Genomic DNA, 16,058 nt, shown 5'->3' with positions numbered 1-16,058 from the left:
GTTATTCTCTATATAATCTGAATGCTTGAAGAAAAGGAATAATAGTAAAGATATTATTTAAAGTGAAACATTCGACATGCATTCATGTCATGCCAACATACCACGTTCAACTTCTTGCTGTCTGCACTCTCAGACGGTCTATCATAGAGAGGAGCGTGGTGGCCAGTTATAGGATCCCAAGCGCCGTGCAGGTCATAGGCCATAATGTTCAGCATGTCAATGTATCTATAACCAATAACAGTCGTTAAAATACATGTAACTCACATGTATCTAATGTGTAATTCATGTGTAACTCACGTGTATCTAACATGTACCTCACATGTAACTCATGTGTATCTACTGTGTAACTCACAGGCAACTCACGTGCAACTCAAGTGTAACTCACGTGTATCTAACGTGTACCTCACGTGTAACTCACGTGTATCTAATGTGTAACTCACTTGTAACTCACGTGCAACTCATGTGTATCTAACGTGTAACTCACGTGTATCTAATGTGTAACTCACATGTAACTCACGTGTAACTCACGTGTAACTAATGTGTAACTCACATGTAGCACTGATTAATCCTAGTCATAGGTGAGTGTTAGGTCAGCATAAGCTTACGCAAAGTCTATTTTTAGATGCAGAAACGGAGTATCCATAAAGGTTGTTGAGCAGTTTTCGTACTTGAAGTATCACTCTTTGCACTAGGCATTCTTCAATACACGAATTATTAACCAATGATGATTAGTGCTCTAATTTGAACCAAAGGAGTGCTGAAAAAAGTTAAAAAAAGCTAAAAAAAATACTCTAACTGACTAGTGTATACTGAAACAGATTTTTGGGGTTTTTAATTTAAAATGAACAAGTATTGATCATGAACTATCCAACAATTAATTCTTTATGTTTTCGTAACTACATAGAAATACTACAGATTACAGAAAAAATGCAATTTTAAGCATAAAGCTGCTCTCAAACTGATAATTGCAAAGCATTCTAATTTGCTGTCAATATATGATATTTTAGAAAACCATTTTGAACATCGGTGGTCTTGACATTCTGGTCAAGTAATTTCTGCACTGTCCATGCTAAGTTCAAATAGAGAGGGGGTGTGAGGAGTAGAATCACAAAGCAAATGCTAGACCTGATAATAACAATTCTACTTGTAGATGTATGATGATAGACACTTTTACATCTTCACGGTTCTACTAACACTTATACCTTTGTTATGCTCTTCACAGGCAAAGAGAAGGCAAAAGCACCTGAAAGAAGAATGTAACAGCATGTAAAAGTATAGCATGAAAAAAGAATTGGAAGCTGAAGGTAGAATATGAAAGTGGAAGTAGAATTTGAAAATGAAACTACAATCTGCAAGCAGAATATGAAAGTGAAAGTAAAATGTGAAAGTGAAAGTAAAATGTGAAAGTGAAAGTAAAATGTGAAAGCGAAAGTAAAAAGTAAAGTGATAGAAAATTATTTTATCACACTACAGTTCATCTGTCTACTAATGAGCTCTTCTGCTTACTATAGTCATTCGATATGTCTAATATCATATTACTAGTTCATTAAATTAGTTGTTTACTGTAAAGTCATCTGAACATAATATCATTGACACCTTTTCTGAAAGCAATATATTAATGTTCTGTTTCTAGCACTGTGGGCTAAAGGTCAAACAAGGCCTATACAAACACACAGCTTGGGTAACACTGTGAAATGGTACTAGCCAAAAAGCTAGAAAAATTTTTTCATCACAAATATCATCTTTAAACAGCATCAAACCAACAATCAGTATGTTATCTGGCAGCTAAATGACACACAGATGTAAGTTACAACAAAGGTCTAACACCAGAATGTTGGCAAAAGCCATGCACTCTAGTCAGACTGTGACAGCTGCATTTCACTAGAGGTTTAAGGAAAGAGGAGTGAAACATACTCATATAATTTTGAATAATACAAATATGATTACACAGTCATTAGCTCTGGTCATAGAAATAGTGCAAAAATTATGTTTTCAAGTTGGCATCTTAACTAGGTTTTCGCACATTGCTTCAGTTTTGCGTCAGTGAAACGGTTGAGCAGAATTGCTTCAAAGCAAATATTGTACGCTAATCAAATTATAAATTGTTTGTTGTACAAACATCAGCCAACATTCAAAATAACGTACAGACAATAGAACATGAAACCTGCCAGGCACAATCAATACAGTTTATGATTTCAAAAGTCAACCTTTCGAATGTCATTTTAAAGCATTTTACGTCAATCGCGACTCATGAATGGGGTTTCTATCTGCGGAGGTCTTGAGTCTTTGCTACAGACTGCATAATAGTAACAACAGCGATGATATTAAAAATAACTCTTTTTGACTAGCGCTAGTATTTTAAGGTGATTTGAAAGAGCTGCAAATTGCGCATAAATAAATAAAATAAAATTAATGCGCATTAAATAAATGCGCATTAACAATAACAGGCGGTATTTAAACCAGTAAAAAACATTTAAAATCTTGCTTCGCATCTTTTTTAATAGTCCATAGCAACCAATTTGTGTTTAAATAAAACCGAATGAGCTGTCAACATAGCACCTTTTCAATGCTAGTCTTTTGTTATCGACGACAAAAAAGTCTTGAGTTTGCAGGTGAGACAATCACGTACTGTTTTCTGCTAGAAAATTCTGTAAAAATTTTCTTTCAATGGATGTTTAATCAACCGCCAGAATCCACGCTTCAAAAACTACTCATTTTTAGTTTCAAGTGCTGACTAGTTTATACTAAAACCAACTTCACCGAGTACCACAATCATCTCAAGGATCCTTTTTAAACTCATTGGCAACAAATGTAAACTTTCACTTCACTGTTTTTATCCATAAATAATTAGTTATGGATATATATATTATGGATAATATATTATAATATATTATATACTTGAATATATTAAAACAGAAGGTAAATACCCAAGACATCTTTTATAAACAAACAAGATATCACCAAGAATACGAATATCCTAGTTGACTTGCGGTTTTGATTACACTACCTTTAAATGTGGCTAAGAATTGGATTTAAGGATTATTAAAAATCTAAAAGACGTTATCTTTGTAAAATTGAATGATAAAATTATATGAAAATTGAAATGAATGAGACATTTTCTATAGATAGCATATGGTGCAGATAAAATGATGACGAGAGCTAAGGCATTAGAGGTCATTACCAAAATCTTCATATTTCCTTTAAATATGACTTTTAATGGTATATTTATACATTTACATAATTTATAGATTATTTACTAAAATAAAAACTTGAAAGTTTGTTGTTGAACTAACTCACAATATTTTTATATATAAACTTGTAACTCTGACTTGAATAGCAATTGTTGACTAAAATAAATAGGTAAATTAGGTAGGGAAGAAGCTAGTACTCCGCAGTGCCAAGCACTAGGTTTGTGGTTCGATCTTCACCACAGGATGTCAGAAATCACTCCCGCACCCCAAAGATACACTGTTCACGTTACCAGTGTGATTGGTGGCCAACTCCACAACCTCGCAAAGAAATCTTGCTAGACAGACTCTTTCGGGAATTTTTTTCCAAAAGGTTTGGGGAGTATAAACTTGGTGAATAAAATTGATATTTTATCTAATACCGTGGTAACTTTATGAGTTTCGAACCAGTTTTTAAAGATGGTTCTAGGAGCCTCATTCTGGTATGCCTTGTGAAGAATGAGAGTTTATCCTGCTCTATTACTAACAGTAGAGCATGATAATTGTTTACTGCGCATTTGCTGAATTCGTTAACCAACAATGCCAACTACCATCAAACAGAAGACAACTCATGCTATTGTGAGAGCAGAGGAAACATAGCGCTGCCGAGACCTAGATACATGGGCAATTCTTGTTGCGATAAAAACATAATCAAGACACTCACTGGCCAAGCTTGTCCATCTCATATCCATTGGCTACGGTTGCCTCTCCTGCAGCGACAGCAGCAGTAAGCAGTAGACGATCTTGCCATGAACTTGCTGCCTCAGCAACAAAAGCGTCGTAGAGCTCCTTACACAAAAGAGTGAATCTTTGTTTATCTTCAGGAGGACTGCCTCTGGCAGCAGGATACTCCCAGTCTAGGTCGAGTCCATCAAAGCCTGTATAGGAAATTAATAACTAAGATAAATGCTAAAGGTTTATTGCAAATTAAAAATAACAAGCTGTTTTAACAGACACAAGATTCTGAACAATAATTGTAAGGTATTCCCAGCAATGCGAGTCTAGATGCCTATGAAAACATTTGTGACAAAGTTAACATTTTTTGTATTAAAGCATGATGTTCCTACTGAGATTAGCAAATATATTATAAAGTACTATATTATATATTATATTATAGAGCCCGGAAGAGATTAATCAACAAATCAGTGTTATCAAAAATGAAAACAGCAGTGTGTATTAACAGAAAGTAGTGCATTAAAGAGACAGGCTTATCTCCCTATGAAGCCATAATCTAAGAGAAGCTTATTACAACATGAACAGCAAACAAATCATTTTATGAAGGTCGGTCATGCTAAGAGATGAGCCTGTTGCTGACAAGATTATAACTAAGGGATGTAATTGTATGTGCTGCAACATGGTCATAGACTGATGGGCAATGGCAGTACACACAGCAATGCGATTATTCACTAAGTTTCGAGACGCGGTTAATCCAAGAGTTGGCATTATCCACAAGATGGTAACAGCAAAAATCTACAAGTCAAGTGAGTTTTGTTACTCGCAAATTTTTACCGAATGTTTTAGTCTTGCAAAAGATAGAAACATCGCTTGCGCATGATGCGCAAGTAAATGCTGCACAAGCTATTCCATTTTAAACATTTTCCACACTTCAGTCACTTCTAATTCGAAAGTGTGTTGCTAAGTGAGACAGAAGTGCTGCACTATGACTTCTGATGTAGAATTCCTTATCTTTTTTAACAAAGCGCAGGCGTTAATCCTTATTATGCGAATATTCATTGATCCACTTATCACATGGTAACTCAATGTGGGCACAACTCCAAACCCATATCATCTGTACAATGGAAACATAGTGAATGACTTCTGTGTGTAGAAAACAGCTTAAAAGTCTTTTAAATTTTAAAACTTAAATATATCTGGACTAAAACATGTAAACATTTACTGGTGAAAATCTTTGGTAATGTGAATAAGGAAAATAATGCAGGTAGGTTCTCCTAGTTTAAGGGATAATTTCTATAGTTTTTACAGATAAAATTTTGGCTATACAGCCTAGACATCTTTAGATAGATAGATTTAGTTCTTAAGCATGTGCTCAAGGTCGCATCCGATAACTCCTCCAATAAAGCATCTAGCTAGCATGTTTGGTTTGTGAAACTAGTAATGTTTATGGATTCACTACGCGTAGTCTGCCGTTTAATGGGGTACGCATTAAACATTAACTTATTCCTAAACATATTCATAAAGGTATTCATAAAGGTATTCATAAAAAGTTATCCACTATAGGGAACATTCAGCGATATGTGAAGATCACAATAATTACTCTATCAAAAACCTGTGAACAAATCCAAAAAAATATTTTTAATGTACAACTGAATATGTTTATTATAAGGCAAGCGTTCAGCTATATCAGCTACTATCAGCTACTATCATAGCTTGAAAACATTAAACTATTTATAAGGTTCTCAGGCTATGGCCTTTGCTGCTGCATCCTCATGCTTGAGCTTATTCACCAATATATATATATATACCTTATATATACCTTATTCACCTTATATACAATATCTGACTTGATTGTTATTTACCATTTAGGCAAAAGTTACCATTTTTTTCAAAAAGTTATGAAGTGTATGCAACTGGAATCCAATCACATAGATCTATACATAAGAAGTCCAAAAGTGCCCAAGGAGGGTTACCAAAATGATTTGAACAGTTGAGTTGGATAACACTGACCACCCTGAATTGGTGTCTACTCACATACCTCGACCTCGCAGGAATGTTATAGCATCAGAGATGAACGCGGATCTCTTGCTGCTGGTAGCCACCATGTCTGTGAAAGGGCCGGAGCCATGAGTCCATCCGCCAACTGCTAGGAGTACTTTTAGCTGAGGATTTGTGTTCTTTAATTGTATAATCTGTGCTGTCATTTCTGTTAGAAAAATAAAAAGGTCTAATTTTTTTGCCAACATTGGATTATATTTTCCATCTACCTTTAAAAGGATTAATAGTTATAATGCATTCCGCAGCTGCAAAGAGGCATAACATAAGTGAGAAGCTAGAGAAGAGAGAGAAAAAAGAGAAAGAGAGGAGAGTAAGAAACTGAGGGAGTGAGTGAGAGAAAAAAGAGAGGGAGAGAAAGAGGGAGGGAGAGGGAGGGAGCGAGGGACAGAGAGAAGGAGCAAGAGGGAGAAAGAAGAAGGGAGAGAGAGGAAGGAAGAAAGGGAGGAAGAAAGAGAGAGAGGAGAGACAGGGAGGTAGAGAAGGAGAAAGAAAAAGGGAGAGTCCGAAAGGGAGGAAGAGAGGAGAGAGGGAGGGAAAGAAAGGAAGGCAGAGAGAGGAAGGCAGGGAAAGGAAGAGAGGAGAGAGAAAGCAAAACGGAAGGGTGAGCTGAAGAAAAGGAGGGAGAAAGGTGGGAGAGGGAGAGAGCATGTGTGGTGCAGAAGAGAACTATCAGTGATACACTTAAGAAGTAACTGATTTGAAGCATGCGGAAACACTGATAAATGACAAGTAAGGAACTATAAACACCAAATACTTCTTTTTGACTGTCTGTACATTCCTAGATGAATATAGGCAAAACAAATAAATTGGAAATCGACTTGACTAGAAGAAAAATAAGTGCAATTCATATGATCCAGAACTCACCGACATCATTCCACTCATAGTCAGCCAGCTTTCCGTTGACTATCTTGGCAAAACTGTAGATGATGTGCGTACAAATGTGAGGGTCAATGTTGGCTGGAGTAAACTTGCCTTCCCCATTCCTGTACTGGGCCCAGTTGGTGTAATAGCAGACTCGCGCATAGTTTGCTGTCGGAACAAATACATACCAGCATTAGGGGCTCTGTTATTTTCTGCTAAAAATTACTAATCACGGCTTTGTGTTTCAGGGTCTACATTAAAGGAAACGGTTACTAGGAGATGTACAAATAGTGACTGTGTAATTGGCCTAACTATTCATCTAGTATGGTTAGTCCCAATCTCATGCCATTATTAACATATTTTTAAGAAAATATAGAAATGACAGATACTGTTGTTGACTTCTAGCAAGAAATATGCTTTAGGTATGCCTGCATTTTTTAAACACATAAGGAAACCTTACATCAAAATCAGTAAGTAACCACAATCTAACATACACAGTTTCAAATCTATATAAATCTCATTGTCTGTCCATCTGCCTAGCAATAGTTATTAAAACCTTGAAATGAAGACTCCGTATAACAGAAGATTTGATCTCGGAATCTCCCTTTCACCTCGCAATAAGCTAACCAATTGAGCTACGCAAGATTCATTAGATTCATTGGGCAATATGAGTGGTTATCTAGGTTAAAATACACATAGTGACTCTGCATTACGTTATGGAGCAAGATCACTAAAGCTTGCTCTCACAGCTCTTATTAGTAAGTTTAGCAATATGGATACTAGCTTGCTCAAACTAGCCATTGGCAATGTGCCAGGCTAATGGCAAGTGGCAGGCAACTACATTACCTGCCACTGTTTATAATCTGTTTTTTAATACAAATACAACGCCAGGCATTTCGCTAATATTTCACTAAATTACAAGAAATGTTATTGCATGTTAATTATTATCTTTTCAAACAATGTTTTAAACAAAGTCACAGGTACATACTAGGATCAGGTCCACCAGGAACTCCTGGACCAGGCGTGGTTGTGCTCGCAGCTTCAGTATTGGAGGCTATATTGGTAGGACCAACAGTGGTAGTAGTTGTGGGAACACCTCCCTCCATAGCAGTTATACTAACATCAGCACAAGCATAGAATTCTTCCTGGTTTCCACAGCCGGTACAGCAGCCATTAACATCATCACACCCCCAGCTATTTCCTAGATAATAATAAAAGCTTTGAACACTTGGTTCCAGAAGATTTTAGAACTAAAACTCAAATGTCTATGAAGGGAAGCCAGCATACCATTGTGATCCTCAGGCTACAAGTTTTCTGACAAGAGCAGACATGTCCAGCAGGTCATTTACTTACACAATATGAACTTACACAAAATTTGAGTAGGTTGTATTAGAAAGTATCGGTATTTCTTTATCATTTGTAATTATTTTTTATGTTTGAGGTGATCTGGCTGCCAGGTTGTTTCAAGACTAAAATTGAAAAAACTTCGTCACGGTTAAAACGCTCAGATCATGCGAAAGTACGATTATGGCACTTATATTTGCAAAAAGACTGATGGAATAGAGACACGCAATGCTGCAACTTGAGCACAATAGCTGGTATCAACTATTGCAATGATAGCAACTAATGGCGTCATTGCGCAGGTATCTTTCTTCTGAGCGTTTTAACTGTGGTCAAGTTTTGTTTATTTTAATCTTGAAACATCCTGGTTGTCAGATCACCTCAAACATAAAAAAACAACAGCAAATGATAGAAAAAAATATCGGTATTTTTCTTTTTTTTTCTGGCACGTATTTTATCAAAAAGTATCGGCATTCAGGTAAAACCTACTAATATTTTGTTTAAGTTCATCTTTAAGCAGAATTCAAGATAAACTTAGGGATTTTCTTTAAAAAAGTCAATATACACTGCCAATAGGCTTATATGCTGCCAATAGGCCTATATGCTGCCAATAGGCCTATACGCTGCCAATAGGCCTATATGCTGCCAATAGGCTTATTTGCTGCCAATAACGAGAGTGTCAGTATTTTACTGGTCGCGGAATTGGAACCGGACCGCGCAGACTGGTCTCTGATTACCTGGATTGACATCTTTGTGATGCATCAGCAGAAGTTGAAGCTTCAGTACGGCAGCGACACACATTAAAAGCAGTAAGTAAGGTCATGTCATTAGGATGCATGTCTGGTGACAGTTGAGAGGACAGTTATTACAGCGGTTGAAATATAAAGGAAGAAACATTTTACTGAAAAGCATGTGCGATGTTTATCAGCTCTCTCTCATATGATCATACGCAGCGAATGACCAGCCAGCTAATGCACAGTGACAGTTAAGAATTAGATATATGAAATCTAAAGTTAAGGAGAACTGACCTGTGTGATAGCGCCATTGTATGACACACTGAGTGCATGTCAAACCGACAGGCAACAGTAATGGAACCTCATAAATTCCTGGATTAGATCCTGGTAGATAATACCTGGAAACAATAGCCTTTGGGTTATGGAAGTGAAGGCTAGCAAGGAAAGCCGAGAAACTCGGCATAACAAGAGCTGATTGGCTACTTTGTGTCTTAAAGGAATTGTCTATTCTCATCATTGGTTTTGGTAATTTGTTTACTATTATTGCTGTTATATTAAATTATACTGGTTTACCTTCCTTCTTTTGGGCGACAACCTGTTGATTTGATATTGCTACCATAGATAGATTTATTTAAAGGCAGATGTTTGCCTAGTGGCTATAACCTCAGCCTCAAGGTGCTGCCTAGCTTAATTAAAAAAATTTCAGACAGTGGAAAAATTTAATTTCATGTTGTGTGTGTGTAATCACTGAGAGGTATAACAGCGGTTGTATAATTGATATAAGTCCAAATCTGAACCCAATAATAAGTTTCAATAACAAAATAAGAGATTTGTGAGGTTTTTTTGTAGAACTACAGCTAAAAACAAGTGTTTCATTTATCTAAGAATTGCACTTACAGCCATTTGGGTAATTTACAAATTACTGAATAACTGAATAAGAAAGCATTGGATTACAACTATCGCCCAAAGTTACAAGGAAAATTTTGTCTTCATGTCTAAAAAGACATTTTTGTCTCAAGGCCCAATTTGATCTGAACGGCATTGATCAGTGTAAATGAGGTAAATATCTATCGATCTATAAAATAAAACGAGATAATCATATAACAAAATCGGATCGGAATAGAGTTGAATTATAATAGGATCAAATTGAGATAGCGATAGAACACCAGAACATCAGATCATAAGGTCAGATGAGGACAGAATCAGATAAAAGCAGTGTCAGATCACAAAATCTAGAGACCTATAACTCACTCCCAAATTGCTCTATATGCATGCATGCCTGATGCTAAAATAAAATGCAAACAGGAAGGATCAAGAGATCAAGACATACTTCGTGCCAGAGCCTGTTGGTGAAAGAGAGAGAACGTTGTGGTCAAGGCAATCCTGAGTTACTGCCTTGCTGGGATCATTATTAGCACATATCTTGAACTCAAACCAGCCTTTGTGGTGCGCTGTTACCTGCATTAAAAAAGGCAGTCGATTTGCAATATTCGAAGACAAACTACGTAAAGTGTAAAAACAACTGATACAGTTGAATATCTAGCCACATTTACATCAGTGTAAAAGAAATGATCACAGAAATTGAATGGTTTAGAATCTTGAATAATTCTATTTATGACAATTATTTTAATCATTCATTAATAATAAGAATGATTAATATAATATACATTTATTCAGGCACACACTTTCCAATAGAGGATGTGTATATGATTCTACACGTTAAACATGAATTTACACAAAATTTTGGCAGATTCTATCGGAAAGTATCGGCATTTTTCTACCATTTGCAATTGTTTTAGATGTTTGAGGTGATTTGACTGCCGGGATGTTTCAAGATTTAGATTCACAAAACTTGATCACGGTTAAAACGATCAAAAGAAAAATACATGCCAAAATGATTTCACCAGTTGCTATCATTGCTATAGTGGATATCAGCTCTCGCGTTCAAGTTTCAGCGTTACGAGTCGCAATCATGTCGGTCTCTTTGCAAATAAAGATATCATAATAGCATTTTTGTTTGATCTGAGCGTTTGAACCGGGGTCAAGTATTATTGATTTTAATCTTGAAACATCCTGGCAGTCAGATTACTGTAAACATTAAAAGCAATCACAAAGGACAGAGAAATGCTGATACGTCCTGACAAATAAGTGTCAAGAAGTAAATCTTCTACAACTGTGTGTAAGTTCATTTTTAGGTTAGGTAAGTATTTTATCAAGCTTCTATCTACATACACATTAGATTGTGTATAACCGTTAAGCAATCTCGGATAACTAAAATGAGCAGAAGTCATATTAGCCTTAACTTTGAATTTCAAGAGTTACTAGTCAAGTATTGAAAATATACACGTATGCAAAAAAACGTGACAACTCCAGTTGTACAGTACAAATATATATTATCTATACTAAAGACGTTTGCTTTCATGATTTTAAGAATATGCTAGAAAAACCTGCATGAGATACGCGTTCGGGTTGAGAAGTTTTGCCAGCGATGTCAGTCTGGCGATACGATTGCCCCAACTCTTCTAACTTCAAATACTATGCTAGTAAATTGTCGCAGTAGCTTCATAAATAGTAATTTTCCATCAGCAAGTTTGCGTCATCGCCAAGATAGAAACGCAAAAATCTCGCAAGTCAGGCAAGTTTCATAAATTGAGACTTTCAATCTATGAAGCGGTTGTAGGATGATCATGAGGGCAATCAACTTAAACAGTCTTCAAGTAAGCTATATTTCAAAACAGTTTTTTTTAAATTAAATACTAAATTTTGGGGTACAAATGTTTGAATAATTACCAGTTCTATTTATCATACTTTCTAGATGAGAAATACCTAATAAAACACTCGCTTTTTGTGGTAAAACCTTCTAATATGTATGAGGAGTCTAAAAAAATGAGGAGATTGAATGAGCTGTCAAAAGAACAGTCATGAATTGTAGTTTAGCTCCAAAAGCTTAGTTGAATGACACAACAAGAAATAGAGAATCCCACTCTTGTTAGCTTAAGACAATATTTACTCAGGGTCTTGAAAGGGGCGTTGAACATGACTGCGTGATAGAACTTTATGCTTACGCAAGGATGTTGATATTGTAACTGGGCACCAAGTGCGTGGCCAGCCAAGGGCTGAGTATGTGTAATGACAACTACTAGGAGACTCTGACAGGACCCTTATATAACACTAGCTCTAGTCATGTGATCACGGATATTATGTTACCTTACACAACCGTGCCTATGAAGATTATCGCTGTTTCCATTGCGTGGATAATACAGATTTGGAGTTGTGCGCACATTAAGTTATTGTGCACTGTGTTTCTTAAGACATTCGCGTGTAATGGATTAATATGGCTGCTTAGCTGCAAAAATAAGGAATTCTATGCCCGAGGTCATAGCGGCGCCCTCTTCTATTACTTAGCAGCGCACTTTCAAAATACAACGACTGAAGTGTGAAAGATGTTTAAAATGGAAAAGCTTATGTGACATTTTCTTCTGCATCATCCGCTTGTGATGTTTCCATCTTTCATAAGCATGAAACATTCGATACAAATCTTTGAGGAACCAAAACTTGCCTGACTTGCGAGATTTTTTCGTTCTAATGGTAAACACTGTTTTCACAAAGTTTTCACCATAGAAGTTGCAGTGGTGATATAATACCTACCTGTACTTTGGCTAATATTTCTTGCCCTTCGGTATACTTGGCAGTAAGAACACCTGTAGCGTAGATATTATCCGGTCCAGGTTGGTTGAGTATAGGTCCATGGTATGGATCTCCACATACACCACATTTTCCACCATTTTGTGAATATTGCACCTAAAAAATCAGTATATCTGTTTATAGCCTACATCAATTGTTTCTTATGACGCATAAGAAGCAAATACAAAATTTTTTTGCTTACAATTGTCAAAACTAGCATGATACATAAATGATGCATAATATGATATCTATATATATTATATCATATATATGATATATGATAATAATATGATACATAAATGTTACATAATGTATATACATATATTATGTACTACAATATATGTATATATTATACATAATATTGACACACAATCATGCTACATATTGGCTTGCAACTATCTTGGGCTGCATCTCTCTTCTAGTCTACTAGTCACTTAAATACTGTCCCTAAAAGCCTGGGTTCTAAAGAGTGTTTTTGAGCATCATAAAATAAGCAGTTGAACAAGAGCCACTTACCGGAACTCCACCGCAGAAGAGTTGATTGTCATTGTAATTGGCAGGCGTACCGTATCCATACCTAAAAGCGGTCGATCTGCCGGCGGGCTCTATCAGCCTGGCGTGACCCTGCAATCATCAGCTATTTAGTGTGTGATGAGAGAACATGTTATACAAATTTCACTCAATTTACGCCATGCCAACTACCTTGATTTAATAAACTGCTCATCTCAATCTGGTATTATTAAAAGATGTCTAGACATACTTGTTTTAAAAGCCTCAATCTATAGAGTCAGAAGGATAAAAGGGTAAGCAATCTAACACGGTTAGCAGTAACATAAAACTAGCATAAACATCGATATAAGAACTTTATAAGGAATTGCTTCTACTGAAATAACTTTCTAATGATAGGACAACCCTGTAAGCTGTTCGCAACTTATGCAATGAGACTGTCAACAAAGCTACAGTTTGTTAATGTAAAAATAGAGTGTGGACCATCGGCCAAAGCGGGTGATAAGGGTATAAACCTATCATTGTTCTAAACCTGCAGGTAGCACTTAACAATTTTTTGCCAAAACCAGAAATTTCAATTGGTAGAAAGAAACCAACATATAGAATTCAAGCAAACCATCTCAGACCATTATAAAAGGTTCGCAGTAAATTAATTGCTCTACTACAACTGCTATGAGTAGCTGAACAAGAGGCACTCTCAATGACAGCAGCAGCACTCAAGGCCACAATTTTAGTGTAATTTCTATCAATTAAATGAACACAACCCAAAGACCTTTAGAATAGATGGCAATTGCGCGCTTGAAGATATACATAAATCAACCTAAGAAATAATTGTTTTCATTTTTATCAAAATAATAAGAGTTTCATATCCATTCTGCTGGCAGTCATTGTATGGCAATGTTAGTTGCTCTCTACCGCTGGGACATTTATGCTCAATGAATCACATTTGCTTCATAGAAAATGCATAAACTAGATGTTGGGTGAAGCAAGCGAAGACACGAGGAGCAGCTGTAGTGTATCAATCTAAAAACTTATTTAATGAACAGGCATGTTGGTTGATGAGGTAACCACGGCGTACAAGTAACCAACACCGGAAATAGGCATGTTAGTTGATGAGATAACCACGGCGGACAAGTAACTAACACTGCAGCTTCACAATGCTTGATTTGTACAACACACTTAATACAGAACCAGTTTTGATCAAAATAAATGCCAACAACCCCATTAATTGTAGGAATTTCCAGCGAAACCTTTCCCAAATGATCTTAATAGTCTTAGATAGCTTCTGCCAAATTACAACAAGTGATATCACATTGTGCTCTTCCTCAAACTACAGCAGACTATAACATGAAACTACATTTTATATTTTTCAAAACCTGCCATGGCACGATTGTCATAAGTATCTTTTTACATTGAAGTTCTTGTAAAATGTTCTAGGTGGGTAAATCAATCATGTAGCAGGAATAAAAATGAACACAAATTGTACAACAGCAATCACGACAGAAACAAAGATGTATTCTGCGATAGCAAGTTCTTACCTTGACACTCCCCAACAGGTATCCTATCAGGAAAAAAGAATAGACTGACCATTGTTGCATAATAAGCATGGTCATGGAAAGTGTACAAAATCACCTGCCAAACCTTCTGAAAGTGTCAATGTCCTTACTGACAACTGACTATGCACAGCTGTCAGCGGTTGCAATAGGCTAGCTTATGTCCACGGCTACCTGACATTCGTCAGTAAAGCTGTCATAGAGCTCGCATGAATAAAAACTAAACAACTCAAGTTATTGAGTCTAATTGGCTAACGGAAAGAGAAACGCAGTCATCACCCTATCAATAAGTATCTTAAGTAAGTATATAGAAAGTCACCTTAGAATGCTCTGTTTCACAACAACAAAAACCTATATCCACGTTGATGTAAAAGCATTTACAGATGTGTGAAGAACATATACAATGCCAATAAACAAATGTGCAAAGCGAGTGGATAAGAATATAAACAATATGTAATAGAAGTCAACCAAGCAGACAATATGGCACGTTATGACAGTTATGAACGCATGTGTATAGAACACATGTGATGCGGTGCATTTAGCGCGATATAATTGTCAATCAATGAGCCTCTGAACTGATATTAGTACAACTAGTTGTAGGTACCAGCAAATATTTTAACTTCGGAATTATCACTAAATATGAACCCGATGTCTATCTACCCAGTGAATAGACAGGATAGACAAAGTTGGAGTTATGAAGTTGAACCTAAATTTTCCATGCTTTTTTTATTTTGCTGTTTTGTTATTGCATGCGTCGGACCAATCTGCAATGTTTGAATAGATTGCTTCAACTTTTATGACTTGAATGTAGGTAATCTTGCTGTAGAAAGAAGACAGAGAAACAGGTAGCCGTACACCCTGGTGTCTCTACTCCCTATTAATTAAACATGATTTTTTATTCAGTGCCAGGGTTAAGCAGAGGTTAACAATGGCTATACGCTTCAAATGACATATTCAAACCATCCAATCAACTGCAAACTCCTATTTCTGATGTGTGACTGCAGGTTGACAACTTTGTTATTTTTGAAGAATAAATAGCACATGGAATTAATGTTTAATCAAATAGCGTATTGAAGTATATACCATAAAAGTTATACCATTTCATAATTAATGTCTCCCCAGAGCCTTGTTCTCTGTGATCACAAATTACTAAAGCGACTATGTGACAAACTAACAGTCTTCAATATGTGGGATGCTATGATCATCGTGGGTTCAGAACATCCAACCAAATCAACCAGTCTTCGAGGCTGCTATGGAGTTTTGCAGAACAAGATTTTAGACAGATTATTGCAGATCTCTACATACTAGGTAATAAATAACTAGGCATATAATGTAATCGCAGAGCTGCGAGAGTGACAACGCCTATAAAGTTACCAAGCAATGGTGAAGTGATGTAATAAACCTCTCTGTATGCATGC

General features: G+C 36.2%; 1 protein-coding gene across 1 annotated transcript in view; it reads right to left on the bottom strand.

The window, feature by feature from the left end:
• The window catches only part of LOC137393921 (probable chitinase 10), a gene marked incomplete at its 5' end in the record, with an annotated part of 42,982 nt that extends 29,736 nt beyond the window's left edge, over window positions 1-13,246 (bottom strand). Inside the window, 7 exon segments of the mRNA XM_068080635.1 lie at window positions 102-225; window positions 3,892-4,084; window positions 5,947-6,108; window positions 7,810-8,039; window positions 10,227-10,354; window positions 12,545-12,697; window positions 13,097-13,246. Of these exon segments, the coding sequence (XP_067936736.1) occupies window positions 102-225; window positions 3,892-4,084; window positions 5,947-6,108; window positions 7,810-8,039; window positions 10,227-10,354; window positions 12,545-12,697; window positions 13,097-13,246 (1,140 nt within the window).
• Between the last annotated feature and the right edge of the window lie 2,812 nt (window positions 13,247-16,058).

The sequence above is a fragment of the Watersipora subatra genome, chromosome 4 (genome assembly GCF_963576615.1).
Source record: "Watersipora subatra chromosome 4, tzWatSuba1.1, whole genome shotgun sequence".
NCBI classification, from domain to species: Eukaryota; Metazoa; Bryozoa; class Gymnolaemata; order Cheilostomatida; family Watersiporidae; genus Watersipora; species Watersipora subatra.
This window is presented reverse-complemented; position numbering and strand designations above follow the sequence as displayed.